We start from the raw sequence: 17,643 nt of genomic DNA on the forward strand, positions 1-17,643 counted from the left end.
ATGATATTCAGGTAAACTCAAAATCAGCCCTGAACATTATAAGGTTAGTAAATAATCATTACAAGCACAGGATTTATTACTGATATGGGAAAATAAAATACTCTTAACAGATTATTTCACACTGGGTTTATTTCCAATGTCAACACTTGTAGTAAGTTGTAAAAATAAATAAACATAATCTTGTTAATGTTGCCCATATGTAAAATAACTACTAAACTATTTAAAAAAAAACTGTAGAATATTTGTAGAAAATATTTAAAATATTGTGATCATTTGCAGATCTTTCCTTTGCCGTCAAACACACAGTCTGGTATCAAAGGAGATGTAAAGGAAAAAAGTCAATATATCATTCACAAAAACTGCTGAATATTCTAAACAATGAGCAACATATTAAATGGATGATTTTCTCTTGACATGTATCAGAAACATAAAATCTGTGCTGTTTTATGATGAGTTAAAAAGTACTTACTTGTCACAATCAGCTTGGTGCCTTGTCCGAATACCACAGTGATTCAGTTTGTACACATGGCTGTACAAAAACCTCCTGACTCTCACTAATGAGGGGAGTGGAACTGAAACATCCTGTTGAGACCAACTTTCACTGTCAACGTCTCTTCACTTCATCAGTCTCATTATATTCCAAAACACTCCAAACACCCTTGTGTCTGTAGAGGAATTTATTTCATGTCTGTTCTTGTTTTGTTACATGTTGATATATTAAAAATCAATAATTTTGTTCAGAATTCAAAAAATATTTCATGACTCTCTCACTGAGGTTTTTGTCATTGTGTGAATCACTGTGATACATTAACCATGGTAGAATTGTCCCATGTAACACAATGATAGACAGCAGAGTCTCCTGTCTCTGTCCTCTTTATGATGAACTGGTAATCTATGTTTGATGAGGATTTAGAGTTGAATCGGTCTGAGGAGAATCCTGATCCAAATTTGTCTGGTGAACTTTGAGAATGGTGAAATCTCAGAACAAACTGAGGAGCTTCACCAGGAACCTGTTTATACCAGTTGATATAATATTTCTCATCTCTCTGAATGTTGCAGTTGAGAACAGCCTCTTGTCCTGTAGAAACTGTGTGGACAGCAGGCGTCTGGGTCAGCACTTTGGCTGCATTAACATCTGTCAACATACAGAGAAAAATACATGAGTCAAAGGTTTGTGTGTGAAAATATGGGCTGTAAAAGGACTGAGAAGAATATCTTACATGTTAGAGCAGTGATGAGAGTGCAGAGGGTCCCCAGCATGTTGTCAGTGTGTGGTGTAAACGTCCCTTACTGTCCAGCTGAGAGGTGAGCAGGGTTGGAGTGTGAGGAGAAGAGAGACTGAAGCTTATAAAGACACTGAGGAGAGGAGAAGAGGAGGAGGAGGAGGAGTTTCACTCAACAGTTTTTTTTAGTTCATACATCAACTACAGCATGTATTGAACATTTAACATTTAAAAAAAAAAAAATCACGTTGACCAAAGTGCTGTACAAAAGGAATAGAATGCTAACACACATCTCACACATTTAGAGACTCAACACACACAGGCATGCATCAAGGAGAACCATTTAAGGGGGACTCAAACATTAATGAATAAAAGTAGGTTTTGAGTCTGGACTTACAACAGTCAGTGGTGGGTGCAGATCTGATTGGGAGGGGGATGCTGTTCCACAGTTCTGGGGCAGACACAGCAAAGGCAAGATCAACCTGAGTTTAAGTCTGGAGCATGGGACAGCCAGGAGTAGACCATTAAGGACCTTGTACACCTTGTGGCATCCAGTGGATGGAGGCCAAAACAGGTGTGATATGGTCTCTCTTCTGGGTACTGTACCTGTGAGGAGCCTGACAGCGGCATTCTGAACCAGCTGGAGGAGGGACAAAGAGGACTGACTAATACCAGTGTGCAGAGAGTTACAGTAGTCTAAACGGGAGGAGATGAGAGCATGGGTGACTATCTGCAGGTCTTTGAGGGAGAGAAATGGTTTTGTTTTGGCAATGGTGCGGAGTTAGGAAAAGCTGGCTTTTACTACTGCATTTATTTGTTTCTCAAATTTAAAGGAGTCAAATATCAAAAGAGAACAACAAAGAGAACAACAAACAGGTTATTGTAACCCTAGTTATATTAGCACAGGCGGAGCCCTCTACTGGACTCTATGGGTATAATCTCCTCTAATCACGTGCACGCGATGGCCCACTGAAAAATTTGCATGTATGTAGCCGGCCAATAGGACGTGCCTACCTTACCTGCCCTCTTTGACAGGTATACAAGCAGCTTCGTCTGTAGCTGCCCTCATTTCGACCAAACTTCAGCATACGGCAAAAGAGCGGCAGGGCCCTAAGTAGAGGGCTCCGCCTGTGCTAATATAACTAGGGTTATAATATCGTAATCTTCGTTATATCTCACACAGGCTTCGCCCTCTACTGGAGACCCAATCACCACTTTATTGATGTAAGCCGCCCTGCGGAGTGATGATGGATCCAACTCCATCCCAGTTAGCATCACCTGGCTAGACTGGGTGAGGTTGTGGTCTAACCTCGCAGGGTCTCAATCATAAGACGCCCTGTGCACCCCATTGTCCGTGTTTTAACAGAGCACGGTTCAATGCAGGTGTACATATATCGCCCCGTGGGGGTCAAGCATAAAAACACTTGAAACATCCCTCTTTTCACAAGTCCTGTGTCCCTGCGGTGAGCACAGACCTTGAAAAGGAACCCGACACGTCCAAGAGATAGAACCGTATAAACGGGCAGGGTGTAGACCACGCCGCCGCCGTACATATGTCCTCAACACTCACACCACTGAATAGAGCCGTGGACGCCGCCACACCTCTTGTGGAGTGCGCCCCGGCCACAGTGGGGGGCTCCCAACCCACTTGACTGTAGGCTGAGGAGATACACTCACACAGCCACCTCGCCAATCGTTTCTTGGACAGGGCTCTGCTGGCCGTCCCGTCACCGTAACACACCAACAACTGGTTGGTGTTTCTGACGGTGGCCGTGCGGTTGACATAACATGCCAACGCACGTACAGGGCATAGGAGGTGCAATTTCGCCTCCCTCGAATCCCCATGAGAGAGGGGGGTGAAAAGCATCCAACTGGATTGTTCTAGACCGAAACAAACTCCTTATATTCTTTATTTATTATATTTATTTATTATTATATTAAAGCTGTAATAAGGAAAGAGTGTCCCCCACTGGACACGTCAGTGAATCCACTCCCCTTTCCTCGCACCAACGCTGGAATCCCAACCACTTAGCCTCGTAACAGGCAACAGTGGATCCATCTCTAGCCGCTTGTATGATTTGCACCACCCGCGCAGACAGTCCAGCCCGCATCAGCCTGTCCTTTTCAGGAGCCAGGCCTGAAGTGGCCGTACCACGGAGCTGACCACTGGTCGGGGGCCACCAGAATGACCTTCAACCACTCCAGTCTCACTCTCGCCAGTAGCTGAGGGATGAGGCGGAGGGGAGGGAATGCATAAAGTAGCCCTCTTGGCCATGGCCCGTGTGCAAACGCGTCCACCCCCAAGGGCGGACGGTCCTCCGGCCTCAGGGAGAACCGGTTGCAGCCTCCACTTGTCCTCCAGGGGGCTGCCCCTGGACATGAGGTCGAGCCCTGGAACGTGGAGAGTTCTCAGAGATAGTAGGTGCTCTGAGGCCCATGACCACAGGTTCTCCGCCATCACTAGCAGGGCTGCGGAGTGTACGCCACCCTGTCTGTTGATGTATGCGACCGTGGTGCGGTTATCGGTCCTCACCAACACGTCTCCTCTTCAGCAGGTGAACGAAGTGTTGGAGAACCAGGAACACTGCCTGTAGCTTGAGGAGGTTGATGTGACGGTCCTCCCCAGGAGGCCACACACCCCCCACCGCCCTCCCCTGGCAGGTGCCTCCCCACCCCATCAGGGAGGCATCCTTGAACACTGATGTATATGAGGTCACTCAACCCAGCGGTGTTCCTGCCAACAAACGTTGTGGGGACCCCCAGTAACGCAGGTCGCCCTGCACCGTCGGGGGGACCGTCACCAGCCGAAACTTCTGCCTCTTGAGGTCTAAACGTAGGCTGGCGAACCATCTCTGCAGGCGACGCATGTGCAGCAGTCCCAGGGGAACCACTGGGTGAGCCGCCGCCATGTGTCCCAGCGCCTGCATAACCGTCAAGGCTGTAACTCATGGACCCTGTTGCAGCTTGAGAATCTCCTGCTGTAGGGCCGTCCGTCTGGACTCCGACAGAACGGTCCTCAGACTGACAGACTTGAGCACAACCCCCAAGTAGCCCCCAGCAGCCTCTTTATTGTTAGCGGAACGTTTTGCGACCAATACGCATGTTCAAAGCACGAAGGTCCAGGATTGGTCTGTCACCTCCCGTCTTTTTGGGGAGTAGAATCCCCTGTTTCTGTCGTGGGGAGGGATGACAGACACAGTGTGTTTTGACAACAGGTCCTGAATTTCCCCCTTGAGAAAATCTACCTCCTACTGTGAGGATAGATTGTTCTCCTGTATGCCTCTGAACGCTGGGGGGAGCCCACAGAACTGGAGTGAATAACCTAGTCTAAGGGTCCTGTCCAACCAGTTTGTTAACACACAGCTGCTCCGCCATTCCTCGTAAAACAACGTGAGAGGATGCGCAGGCAGCTGTGGAGCGGCTAACAGAAAACTGTGATATGCCAATTCGGCCCTCTCCACCACCAAACCCACCATAAAGGGGAGTTTGGCCCATGGGGGACCCTCTATGAAAGGGCTGAGTCGTTCCTTAACGCACCAGGCCCGTTGTCCGAGCTCCCGGGGTTGTCCGTGAACGCATCTCCATTGTCTGAGCCGACATGGCATCACTCGAACGCACCGTTGTGCTCCGGCTCGTCACAGTCTCTGACAACATGCTGTCCTCACCACTATTAGATATGCCCGTGGAATCAATAGGAATGCTCACGGTACTCGTAAAAAAGAGGGACGCTTTTTCTTTTGAAGTTATAAGCGTCACGGACCAAGGCAGCGTGCTCAACTCGGTGCTTAACACTGCCAGGAGCCGCCGACATCGCGAGTGAGCAGCCAACTGTTAACCCTCGAGCCACGGGGCAGCTATCGGCATCAGCTGCGCCAGTGCCTCTGCCGTTTGACGGGGAGACAGCCGGTGTTAACCCGGCCGTTCTACTACAACGGTGCGGGTTAAGCGAGCAAGAAGCCAGCTAGGCAGTGTTATGGTCGGGGCGCGCGTAGCGCGTAACAACCGTTCTATTGATCGTCTTTAACCCAGCTTTGTCGTGCCGGCATGAGGGATGATTGCATTCACTGCCGTAATTGCAGGCTTGGCGGTGACAATCATCGCTAGTCAGCCAGCAAACGCGCCGTGCCAGCTCGACCGCGAGAGCAACACGGTGTCGGTCAGCAGTGCGCGAAGCAAGCCATGCAGTTGCTACAACCATGGGGGAGTGTTTATCTCTCACGCATCACCGGTGGTTGTAGCGCACAGATGAGGGGACAATGGCAGAGTCTTCCTGGCTGGAAGAAACAACAGTACTCCGCTCTGCCGAGTCTCTCTCAGCGGAGGCAGAGGGTGTGTTGTGTGTGTGTGCTTGTGTAACGTGTCCGGGGCCTGCTGTGAGAGTGAAACAGTGGAGCACATATCGTGACCCACAGGCGGAACATTTGCATACACAACCCTGACAACCATATGAACAATAATGGGGGAGGGTGGTGAAGCATGCCTGCGTCATTCCTCCCGCCAACAGTCACTTGGCCGGCTGCTGTGCGCCCCAAGAGCCGGATAATCTCAGCTCGGGTGGTCTGCTGGTGCCACGCACTGCGGGATGAGCAGTGCTGGGGTTGCTGAGGGGGTCGTGGGGGGAAAACCCTTGCGCTGGTGACGCTCTCTCCTCCTCGCTGTTGTGTTATGGCGGGGCAGCTTGTCAACCCTCTTCACTTTTGCAGTAGCAGCGAGTGGTAGATGATGGCTCAGCTGCGCGTTCTCCTCCTCTAGCCTCTTCAGCTGCCGCTTCACTGTAGTGAGGGAGCCAATGAGGCTGCCTGGTGAGACGGGTGCAGACAGAACGTCCTCTCGGTCTCTTCTGGGGAGGGCGGCGAGGCCTAGCCAGACGTGGCATGAGCCGACGACCGACAGGGACATCACGCCTGGATCAGGTTGTTGATCTGACCGACAGTACGGCCGAGATACTCCAACGTGTCAGGGGAAGGGGGGGTGTCACGCAGGATCAAAGCCGTGGTCGCGACGCCCAGCACACCCAAGTTGTTCGCTGCTGTGGCCAGCTGCGCGCCCAGCTGGAATATCTTTTCGAAATATTCCAGCGTGTCTTTATCATGCAGCAGCGGTGGTAGAGGTTTCCTGTTCCCTGACCAACCAGCTGAGTGTGGGATTATGAGCGCAGCGAGAGCTTCTTCGAGCGTGGGCACACCGGGAAACATGGTCTCTGTTTGGCCCTGCACGCGCAAGAAGGAAGCCATACCCACAACCGCCGCTTTGGTTTTCAGCGGCTCCTGCCACAGAGCCTTGACACATTACCAAATGTCAGGAAGCACCGGGGAGACGAACACAGGTTGGGGTGGATGAGCTGGGCCGTAGAAACCTTGGTGGAGGTGGCTCACTGGCTTTGGTGGCAACGGAGGGGGCAGTGGGAGCCCGACACACTCCGCCGCTCTCGTCATGACTTGTGGGAAGTTCAACTTGATCGAAGCGGGCGCTGCAGCGCCGAAGACAGCCAAGACGTCAGACAGGGAGAGCTCCTCATTGTCGTCCTCGTCATCTCGGGGCGGCGGGCCAGCAGGAGACTGAAGCCGGGCCAGAACGTGCAGGTCTGCCGGAGTGAGGAAACCGCTGGGGCGGGCCGGGCAGTGTCTTGTCTCTTCTAGCAGCAAATCCATCCTAGGAGGTGGTTGTGTCAGTGGGCAGTCGCCGACGTTGAAAGTAAAAGGAATGAGGGCAGCTACGACGAAGCTGTTTATATACCCATTAAAGAGGGTGGGTAAGGTAGGCACGTCCTATTGGCCAGCTACGTACATGCAAATTTTTCAGTGGGCCATCGCGTGCACGCGTTTGGAGGAGATTATACCCATAGAGTCCAGTAGAGGCCAAAGCCTGTGTGAGCTATAACTTCTTATTTGCCCTCATTCAGCTGGAGGAAGTTCTGTGTCATCCAGCTCTTTATGTCCTCAAGGCAGTTTATGAGACCGGCAACGCTGGACTTGTGATTAGGCTTGATAGGGAGATACAGCTGTGTGTCGTCAGCATAGGAGTGGAAGGAGATGTTATGTTTTTTAATAATTTGGCCGAGAGGAATGCTACAACGAAAAGAGAATAAGAGCCTAAGATGGAGCCTTGAGGGACCCCACAGGAAAATGCTCTAACATTGATCAAGTGAGTCAAAAGCATCATGGTCACTTGGTGGAAGATCTAAATAAATCTGAGTGTCGTCTGTGTAGCTGTGATAACAAATGTTATTGTCATGTACGATTTTATCTGGAGGGAGCATGTACAGGTTGAATAATAGTGGCCCAAGAATGGGACCCTGGGGGACTCCAAATGTCTTACTGGTCTGCTCAGATTCATAATTACTATATTTTACAGTATGTGCAAACATACAGTATGTGCCTGATGCCTCCTGCTGCTGTTATTTATTTACTTCTACCGTTATTATACACATATGATTATTGTCACATATGTATACTATCAGATATTAATATATATTTTTTTGGCCATTTTGCCGTTGATGGACAGGACAGGTAAGCGTGAAAGGGGGAGAGAGAGGGGGAGTGACATGCAGCAACAGGCCACAGGCCGGATTCGAGCTTGGGCCGCTGCGGCAACAGCCTTGTGCATGGGGTGCCTACTCTACCACTAAGCCACAAACGCCCCTTAAGATCATTACTTTAATTAATGTTGTTGTAAGCTACTGTCATTACAGTCTGTCCTGCATCTCTCTCTGTCTCTGTCTTTCTTTCCCCGTTAAAGTTTTTTTTTGGGGGAGTGTTTCCTTATCTGCTGCGAGGGTCCAAAGGATATCCCTCTGGGATGTCGTATGCTGTAAACCCCTCTGAGGCAAATTGTTATTCCAAAACACTCCAAACACCTTTGTCTCTGTAGAGGAATTTATTTAATGTCTGTTCTCATTTTGTTACATGTTCATTTATTAAAATTCAATAATTTTGGTCAGAATTCCTAAAATCTGTAGTGACTTTCTCACTGAGGTTTTGTCATGGTGTATATCACTGTGATGCATACTCCTTGACTGAATCATCCCGTGTATCACAGTAATAGACAGCAGAGTCTTCTGCCTCTGTCCGCTTTATGATGAACTGGTAATCTATGTTTGATGAGGATTTAGAGTTGAATCGGTCTGAGGAGAATCCTGATCCAAATTTGTCTGGTGAACTTTGAGAATGGTGAAATCTCAGAACAAACTGAGGAGCTTCACCAGGAACCTGTTTATACCAGTTGATATAATATTTCTCATCTCTCTGAATGTTGCAGTTGAGAACAGCCTCTTGTCCTGTAGAAACTGTGTGGACAGCAGGCGTCTGGGTCAGCACTTTGGCTGCATCAACATCTGTCAACATACAGAGAAAAATACATGAGTCAAAGGTTTGTGTGTGAAAATATGGGCTGTAAAAGGACTGAGAAGAATGTCTTACATGTTAGAGCAGTGATGAGAGTGCAGAGGGTCCCCAGCATGTTGTCAGTGTGTGGTGTAAACGTCCCTTACTGTCCAGCTGAGAGGTGAGCAGGGTTGGAGTGTGAGGAGAAGAGAGACTGAAGCTTATAAAGACACTGAGGAGAGGAGAAGTGGAGGAGGAGGAGTTTCACTCAACACTGTTTTCTGTCAATAATAAATAACTTTTTTATGTTTCCACGTCACATCTTTTACATCAGTGTCAGTAATGTCAAGGGTGGTAGAAAAGTAAAAAGTGCTTATATGTTTAATTTGCAAAAAATAAAGTAAATATAATGACATGCTGATATAGTTTTAATGTTTTCCAGCTTCATGTTTTCTTACAATTGTAAATAACAGCACTTTAATCTGTGCATGTAGATGTTAGAAGATCAATGTTGTATTTTCATTTGATTGTCTTTTATCTCCTCTTTAATAACAAATGTTTTTGTGTTTGTGTTTTTGCAACTTTTGTCAGCCAGATCAACTTTGTGCCCAGGTAGGAGAGTGCTTGGTGTGTCATCTGGAAGGAAAGGAGATAAGGAGACCTGGTGGTGGAATGAGGAAGTGCAGGAGTGTATACAGAGAAAGAGGTTAGCTCAGAAGAAGGCCAAACAAAGGGTGTACAACAACTTGCATGATAGGTTGGACAGTAAGGAGGGAGAGACTGATTTCTACAGGTTGGCGAGGCAGAGAGATAGAGATGGGAAGATGGAAAGAGTACTTGGAAGAGTTGATGAATGAGGAAAATGAGAGAGAACAAAGAGTAGAAGAGGTGACCATTGTGGAGCAGGAAGTAGCAAAGATTAGTAAGGATGAAGTGAGGAGGGCATTGAAGAGGATGAAGAGTGGAAAGGCAGTTGGTCCTGATGATATACCTGTGGAGGTATGGAAGTGTCTAGGAGAGGCGGCAGGAGAGTTTTTGACTAGGTTTTTCAACAAGGTCTTAGAGAGTGAGAAGGTGCCTGAGGAGTGGAGGAGAAGTGTGCTGGTGCCGATTTTTAAGAACAAGAGAGACGTGCAGAGTTGTGGCAACTACAGAGGGATAAAGTTGATGAGCCATACAATGAAGCTATGGGAAAGAGCAGTGGAAGCTAGACTAAGAGCAGAAGTGAGCATCTGTGAGCAGCAGTATGGTTTCATGCAAAGAGAAAGTACTGCAGATGCAGTATTTGCTTTGAGGATGTTGATGGAGAAGTACAGAGAAGGTCAGAGGGAACTGCATTGTGTCTTTGTAGATCTAGAGAAAGCATATGACAGGGTGCCAAGAGAGGAGATGTGGTATTAAATGAGGAAGTCTGGAGTGGCAGAGAAGTATGTCAGAGGGATGCAGGACATGTATGAGAGCTGCCGGACAGTGGTGAGGTGTGCTGTAGGTGTGACAGAGGAGTTTAAGGTGGAAGTGCATCAAGGATCAGCTCTGAGCCCCTTCTTGTTTGCTGTGGTGATGGACAGGCTGACAGATGAGGTTAGACAGGAATCTCCATGGACTATGATGTTTGCAGATGACACTGTGATGTGTAGTGAGAGCAGGGAGCAGGTGGAGGAAAATCTAGGGAAGTGGAGGTATGCCCTGGAAAGGAGAGGAATGAAGGTTAGTCGTAGCGAGACAGAATACTTGTGTGTGCATGAGAAGGACCCAGGTGGAACGGTGAGGTCACAGGGAGTAGAAATAAAGAAGGTGGAGGATTTTAAGTACTTGGGGTCAACAGTCCAGAGCAGCGGAGAGTGTGTGCAAGCAGGTTGGAACGGGTGGAGAAAAGCATCAGGAGTGATGTGTGATAGAAGAGTACCAGGAAGACTAAAAGGAGAGGTGTACAAGACGGTGGTGAGACCAGCGATGTTGTTTGGTTTAGAGACAGTGGCACTGAGGAAAAGACAGGAGGCAGAGCTGGAGGTAGCAGAGATGAAGATGCTGGGGTTCTCTTTGGGAGTGACGAGGATGGATAGGATCAGGAATGAGTGCATCAGAGGGACAGCTCATGTTAGATGTTTTGGAGATAAAGCCAGAGAGGCCAGGCTGAGATGGTTTGGACATGTTCAGAGGAGGAATAGTGAATATATCAGTAGAAGGATGTTGAAGTTGGAAACTTCCAGGCAAGAGGCCTAGAGGAAGACCAAGGAGAAGATTTATGGATGTAGTGAAAGAGGACATGAAGTCAGTTGGTGTGAGAGAAGAGGATACAGAGGATAGGGTTAGATGGAGGCAGATGATTCGCTGTGGTGACCCCTAAAGGGAACAGCCGAAAGAAGAAGAAGAAGAAGAAGAAGAAGAAGAAGAAGAAGAAGAAGGAAGTAGAAACAATGCAGTTGGATTAATATTCACAGCGAATAAACAATAATCACCACTATGTGCACCAGAGGATTTCTCTCAACAAGGATTTTTTTATTCTGTGACAAAAAAGAAAAACAGTTGCAAATTTCTAATATTTTGTGATGAGTTGCAAGAGACAATAGTTTTGGTAAACTATGATTTTTTTCCCAACAGGGTTATGGATCATAACTTTACTTGTGTTGATACTGTGTATTGGTAATAGGCTAATGATACAAAGATACTTCTAACTATTTATGTTGGAAACAAATTGAAGCGTTCCATCATTTAAAATATACTTTAAATGTATAAGTGGGGAAGTTACAAGAAGCATTGACTGATGGCTTCACTGCCAGTCAAGATGTATCAGCAGGTCAAAAAGCAGAAGTAGTTAGTGAGGAGGTTTTTGTCACAGTGTAAATCACTGTGATACGTACTCATTCACAGAGCTGTCCCATGTGTTACAGTAATAGACTGCTGAGTCTCCCTCCTCCACATTGTTGATGATCAAACGATAATCTGATGTTGACTGATGAGTAGATGTGAATTTGGGAGAGGAGAAACCAGAGCCATAGGTTGGAGAGCTCCAGCTGTGATAAAACCTCAGTACATACTGAGGAACTCCTCCTGGAATCTGTTTATACCAGCGAGCAGCACTGTCAGTAACAGTCCCCAGGTTACAGTCCATGGTGGCTGTCTCTCCTTTCCTCAGCGTCACAACAGGAGGCTTCTGTGTCACCACCGTCACACCACTCACACCTGGAAACAACAAGATGACATGGAGTCAAGAGAAACACACAGACTGATGAATCCAACATGAGGTCAAAGCTGCAGTAAGTCAGCCTCCTTACATGTTAGAGCAGTGATGAGAGTGCAGAGGGTCCCCAGCATGTTGTCAGTGTGTGCTGAGAATGGCCTTGTAACTTGGAAATTCAGCTTACTGCTGACAGATCTGAGGCTTTGGAGGATGAGGAGAGGAGGTGCTGGAGGAGCAATTTAATAGCACACTGAAACTGAGAGTGACTGACAGGAGGAGGAGCTTTGCTTCACTCTGCATGCTTTCTCACATTTGTTGACCTCAGATCCTCTGTGGAGGGAAATGTCTTTACTTTATTCATTATTGTCAATTTAGCTGAAAACTTTCATTGACAAAATACAATGATGTCATGATGTAAAGAAGCCCACAGTATATATGGATTTCTGACTACTTTCACTCCCTAATAGATGGAATTCATGCATGAGAGTTTTATCATTTGTCAATCATTTTGCTTACAAGTTTTTCATGAGTCAACAGCAGACATCTTCTGCAAGATAGAAACTTTGTCTCTGCACACATGTACATACTGTAATGAACACAGCTAAGAGCTCAACTGTATTTTATCAACAACATGTTCATCATGAAACTATCAGTGTGTTTCCAGTCAGAGACAGTTCCCTCTGATTTTACAGAGAGCTGACACTTGACCTCTTCATTTACATGGAGCTATAAATAAGGAGAGGAGGCCTGCAGGTGCATCCTGGGAAGGACCAGAGGGAGGAGTAGAGAGGTGATGCTTCACTGATGGAGGATGAAAACTCACTTTCATTTGCTCATTTTATCTGATTGTCTTAACGACTGCAAGCAACTAAAAGCAGGCAAAGTCACATTAATCTCTCTGTTGAGCTTTTATTGTGAATTAACACTTGATAAAAATGTTGCTTTATGAAATGTAACATAAATATTCAGGAAAGAAATATGTCTGTTATCTTTGTGTCTGAATTATCAGTGAGATGAGCATCAGGAGAAAAATCAAATCTCATGAAGGTTACACATTTTGTAGCACATTATCATTTTAAATGATGTTTTCATGAGTACAAATAAACACAAAGTTTTTCAACAGTTTTTTTTCTTCTTTTATTGAATGATTGTTGAAAAAGGCAGCATTTGCAAAGCTGATACAACACCTCCACCTAACTGTCACAACATTTATTACAAGCATGTAATGAGCAAAGAGCACAAAGAGTAAAGAAGCAGATGTTAAACGCTCATTGTGCTCCTCTACTGTTCTTCAGTGGGACAGTGGGACTTGTTGATGTTTTTCTCTGCAGTCTGGGAGCCCAAAGACACTTTACATGTGTAAACCTTATCCATGTTCCAGTCTGACGTCTGGACGGCCAGATAGCTGCTGATTTGGAAGGTCTGGTCTGCTTGCTGAACAGCTGTGCTGGTAGAGATCCCACTGCTCACTGGACTCCCACCAAGCAACCAGCTCACATCTGCAAAAGGCACAGACTGACTGGACAGACAGACCAGAGAGGCTTTGTTGGACTGGAGCTCAGCACTGGACGGAGGGAAGACTGTCAGGACAGGAGGAGGGAGGCTGGAGCCTGAAGATACACAAAGGACATTCATCAGATAACCAGGAGTCAAATCATTAACACAAAGCATGACAGTAACAGATTCATTATTAGTTCTGTTGACAATATAACAAATACACTGAAGAAATAAAGCAATTTAGAACATATAGAAATCATCAACTGAAATATTAAGTGTTCCTTTTTAAAACATAATAATACAATTTATAAACTCTGTGTCTTGCAAAACGGTATTTAAAGTTTAACATAATCAGTTCAGGCACTTTGAAAAATTACAGTAAATCACTTGTCACTTTTTTTCGGTGGTGTCTACCACCATAAAAAAACAAATAAGAATTCAAACAGCAACAAGGTTAGTAAATAAGCATTACAAGCACAATATTTATTACTGATATGGGAAAATAAAATACTCTTATTATTTAACCCTGGGTTTGTTTCCAATGTGAAAACTTTTCATAAGTTGTAAAAATAAATCAGCACACTCTTGTTCATATTGCCCATCTGTAAAATAATTCCTTAACTATTTAAAAACTGTAGAATATTTGTAGGAAATATTTAAAATATTGTGATCATTTGCAGATCTTTCCTTTGCCGTCAAACACACAGTCTGGTATCAAAGGAGATGTAAAGGAAAAAAGTCAATATATCATTCACAAAAACTGCTGAATATTCTAAACAATGAGCAACATATTAAATGGATGATTTTCTCTTGACATGTATCAGAAACATAAAATCTGTCCTGTTTTATGATGAGTTAAAAAGTACTTACTTGTCACAATCAGCTTGGTGCCTTGTCCGAATACCACAGTGATTCAGTTTGTACACATGGCTGTACAAAAACCTCCTGACTCTCACTAATGAGGGGAGTGGAACTGAAACATCCTGTTGAGACCAACTTTCACTGTCAACGTCTCTTCACTTCATCAGTCTCATTATATTCCAAAACACTGCTGGACTTGTTTCAAACCACTCATTTGTCTTTATTGGAGTTCATTTATTGTCTGTTCTTGTTTTGTTACATGTTTATATATTTAAATTCATTGATTTTGGTCAGAATTTATAAAATATGTGGTGACTCTCTCACTGAAGTTTTTGTCATGGTGTGAATCACTGTGATACATTAACCATGGTAGAATTGTCCCATGTATGGCAGTGATAGACAGCAGAGTCTCCTGTCTCTGTCCTCTTTATGATGAACTGGTAATCTATGTTTGATGAGGATTTAGAGTTGAATCGGTCTGAGGAGAATCCTGATCCAAATTTGTTTGGTGAACTGTGAGAATGGTAAAATCTCAGGACAAACTGAGGAGCTTCACCAGGAACCTGTTTATACCAGTCCACATAATATCCATCATCTCTCTGAATGTTGCAGTTGAGAACAGCCTCTTGTCCTGTAGAAACTGTGTGGACAGCAGGCGTCTGGGTCAGCACTTTGGCTGCATCAACATCTGTCAACATACAGAGAAAAATACATGAGTCAAAGGTTTGTGTTTGAAAATATGGGCTATAAAAGGACTGAGACGAATATCTTACATGTTAGAGCAGTGATGAGAGTGCAGAGGGTCCCCAGCATGTTGTCAGTGTGTGGTGTAAACGTCCCTTACTGTCCAGCTGAGAGGTGAGCAGGGTTGGAGTGTGAGGAGAAGAGAGACTGAAGCTTATAAAGACACTGAGGAGAGGAGAAGTGGAGGAGGAGGAGGAGTTTCAGCACTCAACAGTTAAATTCATAAATCAGCTACAGCATGTATGGGATCTACATCATAAACTTTTTCATCACTTCTGTTGTTAAACACGTCTTCATATTGATTTTAGAAGTCTGTTTGTGTTCTTAAAATATGAAATCCAGCTGTGGTATCACATTATTAACACATTAATAGTGTCTTGTAGAATTTTTCCATAAAGGACTGATCACACCAAATAAATACTCCTTCTTAGCTTTAGTTTAATGTTAAATGTGACTTCTCAGGTTGTAATGATGGAATGTATCTTTATGTATTTACTTTTTTTTTTCACTACACGATTTTATGACTTCACAATCGTGTAATGTGACATAGTGACTTTCAGAACAGGCAGAAAAGCGTGTACCAGGCATAATTACAAGTCCTGAGTCTGACCTGTCTGTCAGCGAGTCCTCCTCCACCTTTTTTTAGACTCCACTGTAGACAATGGCAGCATTTCCTCTACCACATAGCGAGCCACAAGCTCCGTGGCTTCTTTCAGACTGATAGGTTTAATGTTATCTCCGTTATTAGAACCAAAAGACAGTTGTTGCTGTTTCGGAGCTGAAGGACCAGCGTTCTAAAAGTAACGGAAGTAACTGATGGCTTGTAGAAAATGTACTCAAGTACTTGATTACTCAAACAGCAAACTAACGCGTTAGGTTACTCGTTACTCCAAAAAGTAATCAAAGTACTCTACAGCTAACTAGCTAATATGCAAAAATAATTACAGGTGCTGCACAGTGATGTAGCGTTAGCTAGCTCACATGATGGCATAATCTCTGCCTCCATGTTGCCTGCCTGACTGCCTATCTGCTTGTCTGTTTTGCTTGCTTACATGTAGCTTAAATGTGCATTGCGTTTTGTTGGGAACTGCCCATTGGTTCGACATCCCATTGTTCCGACCATATTAAACTCATTGTTCTGTAAAGTCAGTTCCGAAATCATCATGATGCCCTGTGGTTAAGGTCTGGTTAGGTTTAGGCACAAAAACCACTTGGTTAGGGTCAGGAAAAGATCATGGTGTGGGTTAAAATGAAAAAGAAAGTGACAAACACATAAGCCGTGAGCCTGCTCCGCCTCAAGCCGGTCGCGGCTCACCATACGCCCGCCGCGAGCCGTTCACCACCGCGGACAGTCGGACTAATGGGATGTCGAACCAATGGGCTGTCGAACCAATGACATGGACCCATTTTGTTTTGCATTGTTTTGTATTGTTTTGCTCCTGGTGTCCTGCCAATATGTTGCATGGCTACTATGTTTATCTGTTTGCCTGATGTAGCCGACCTGCTGGCTGAAGCTTATTTTCCTGTTTTTTAATGTGCTTGATGTGCTTTCCATTGTGATTCATGTGCCACTTCTTGTCTTTTACTGTGTGGGTTATGCCTTCTATTCTGATCCATGTGCTTTCATATGTGCTGTATATTCTACTGTCATTACAAAATGTCTATTGTAATGTTTAGCTGGCATTTAACACCTTGCCTGGGGACTGCAGTTGGAAACTAGATACTCAGCTAAAACTGGCACATTTACAGAAGTGTTCATTAATATGCACTGTCCCTGTACAAATAAATAAAAAAATGAAATGAAATGAAACGAAACGATTCCAAGGTAACAGTCAGTCTGTCAAAAATGTTGTGTACTGTTAACAAATAGGTTTTATGAATAGGCTGATTTATCTTGGCTAATAATATGTTAGATTCATGTTAATGTGGATTTTAAGACACATTTTGCTTACTAAAACTTTCATTAGTTAATCAGATTATTTAGAGGTCATTTGGTGGCCCTCCTATAGTAACTCTGAGGACCCCCTGTTGAAGACCCAGGAGCTAGTAGATAAAATGATCAGCAAAGGTAAAGTTTGTACTGCATTTTGTGTTGTAATGTTTTGAATCTGCTTTCGCACAAGACATGACTTTAGTTTTTCTAACTCTGAGGCCAGATGATCTTTAGGCCGCTTCATGAAGACGGAAAAATGAAACTGGATAACTATTAAATGCAAAAAGTATTTGTGTTACAATTATCACCACCTGTGCAGCAGAGGATTTATATTTTATTATCTAGAAAGATTTATGACATTAATCTGAACTGAGATCAGTAAATGAGAATCTGCTGCAAACTTTCTATAACTTCCCTCGTGAGCACGTTGTCTGTTTTGTGTCAGCATGTACACATGACATACTGTATATGACTATCATTTGGAAAGATCTGAAGATTTATGTGAGTAAAATAAAAGGGTTTAGAGGTCTGAAACATAATTTTAATATCTATGTGGGGAAGTTACAAGAAGCATTGACTGATGGCTTCACTGCCAGTCAAGATGTATCAGCAGGTCAAAAAGCAGAAGTAGTTAGTGAGGAGGTTTTTGTCACAGTGTAAATCACTGTGATACCCACTCTTTAGCAGAGCTGTCCCATGTGTTACAGTAATAGACTGCTGAGTCTCCCTCCTCCACATTGTTGATGATCAAACGATAATCTGATGTTGACTGATGAGTAGATGTGAATTTGGGAGAGGAGAAACCAGAGCCATAGGTTGGGGAGCTATTCCAGTGATAAAACCTCAGTATATACTGAGGAACTCCTCCTGGAATCTGTTTAT

The 17,643-nt window shown here is 44.8% G+C and overlaps 1 protein-coding gene across 10 annotated transcripts in view; it reads right to left on the minus strand.

Moving 5' to 3' along the window:
* The window catches only part of LOC125879817 (immunoglobulin lambda-1 light chain-like), a 41,101-nt gene that overhangs the window by 13,052 nt on the left and 10,406 nt on the right, over positions 1-17,643 (minus strand). The window contains exons 1-4 of one of the 10 annotated variants that reach the window (XM_049561913.1): positions 14,858-15,002; positions 14,440-14,772; positions 14,094-14,123; positions 12,938-13,336 (exon numbers count right to left, since the gene is read on the minus strand). The exons of 1 other annotated variant lie outside the window; for it this stretch is intronic. In XM_049561913.1, the coding sequence (XP_049417870.1) occupies positions 13,008-13,336; positions 14,094-14,123; positions 14,440-14,772; positions 14,858-14,897 (732 nt within the window). In that variant the 5' untranslated portion in view covers positions 14,898-15,002 and the 3' untranslated portion in view covers positions 12,938-13,007. Of the gene's footprint in view, positions 1-469; positions 500-802; positions 1,136-1,220; positions 1,312-11,398; positions 11,729-12,935; positions 13,337-14,093; positions 14,124-14,439; positions 14,777-14,857; positions 15,003-17,643 lie in introns of those variants that run through there. 8 more of the 10 variants (XR_007447975.1, XR_007447977.1, XR_007447976.1 and 5 more) reach the window with 8 other exon arrangements.

This window comes from Epinephelus fuscoguttatus, linkage group LG19, assembly GCF_011397635.1.
Source record: "Epinephelus fuscoguttatus linkage group LG19, E.fuscoguttatus.final_Chr_v1".
NCBI classification, from domain to species: domain Eukaryota; kingdom Metazoa; phylum Chordata; class Actinopteri; order Perciformes; family Serranidae; genus Epinephelus; species Epinephelus fuscoguttatus.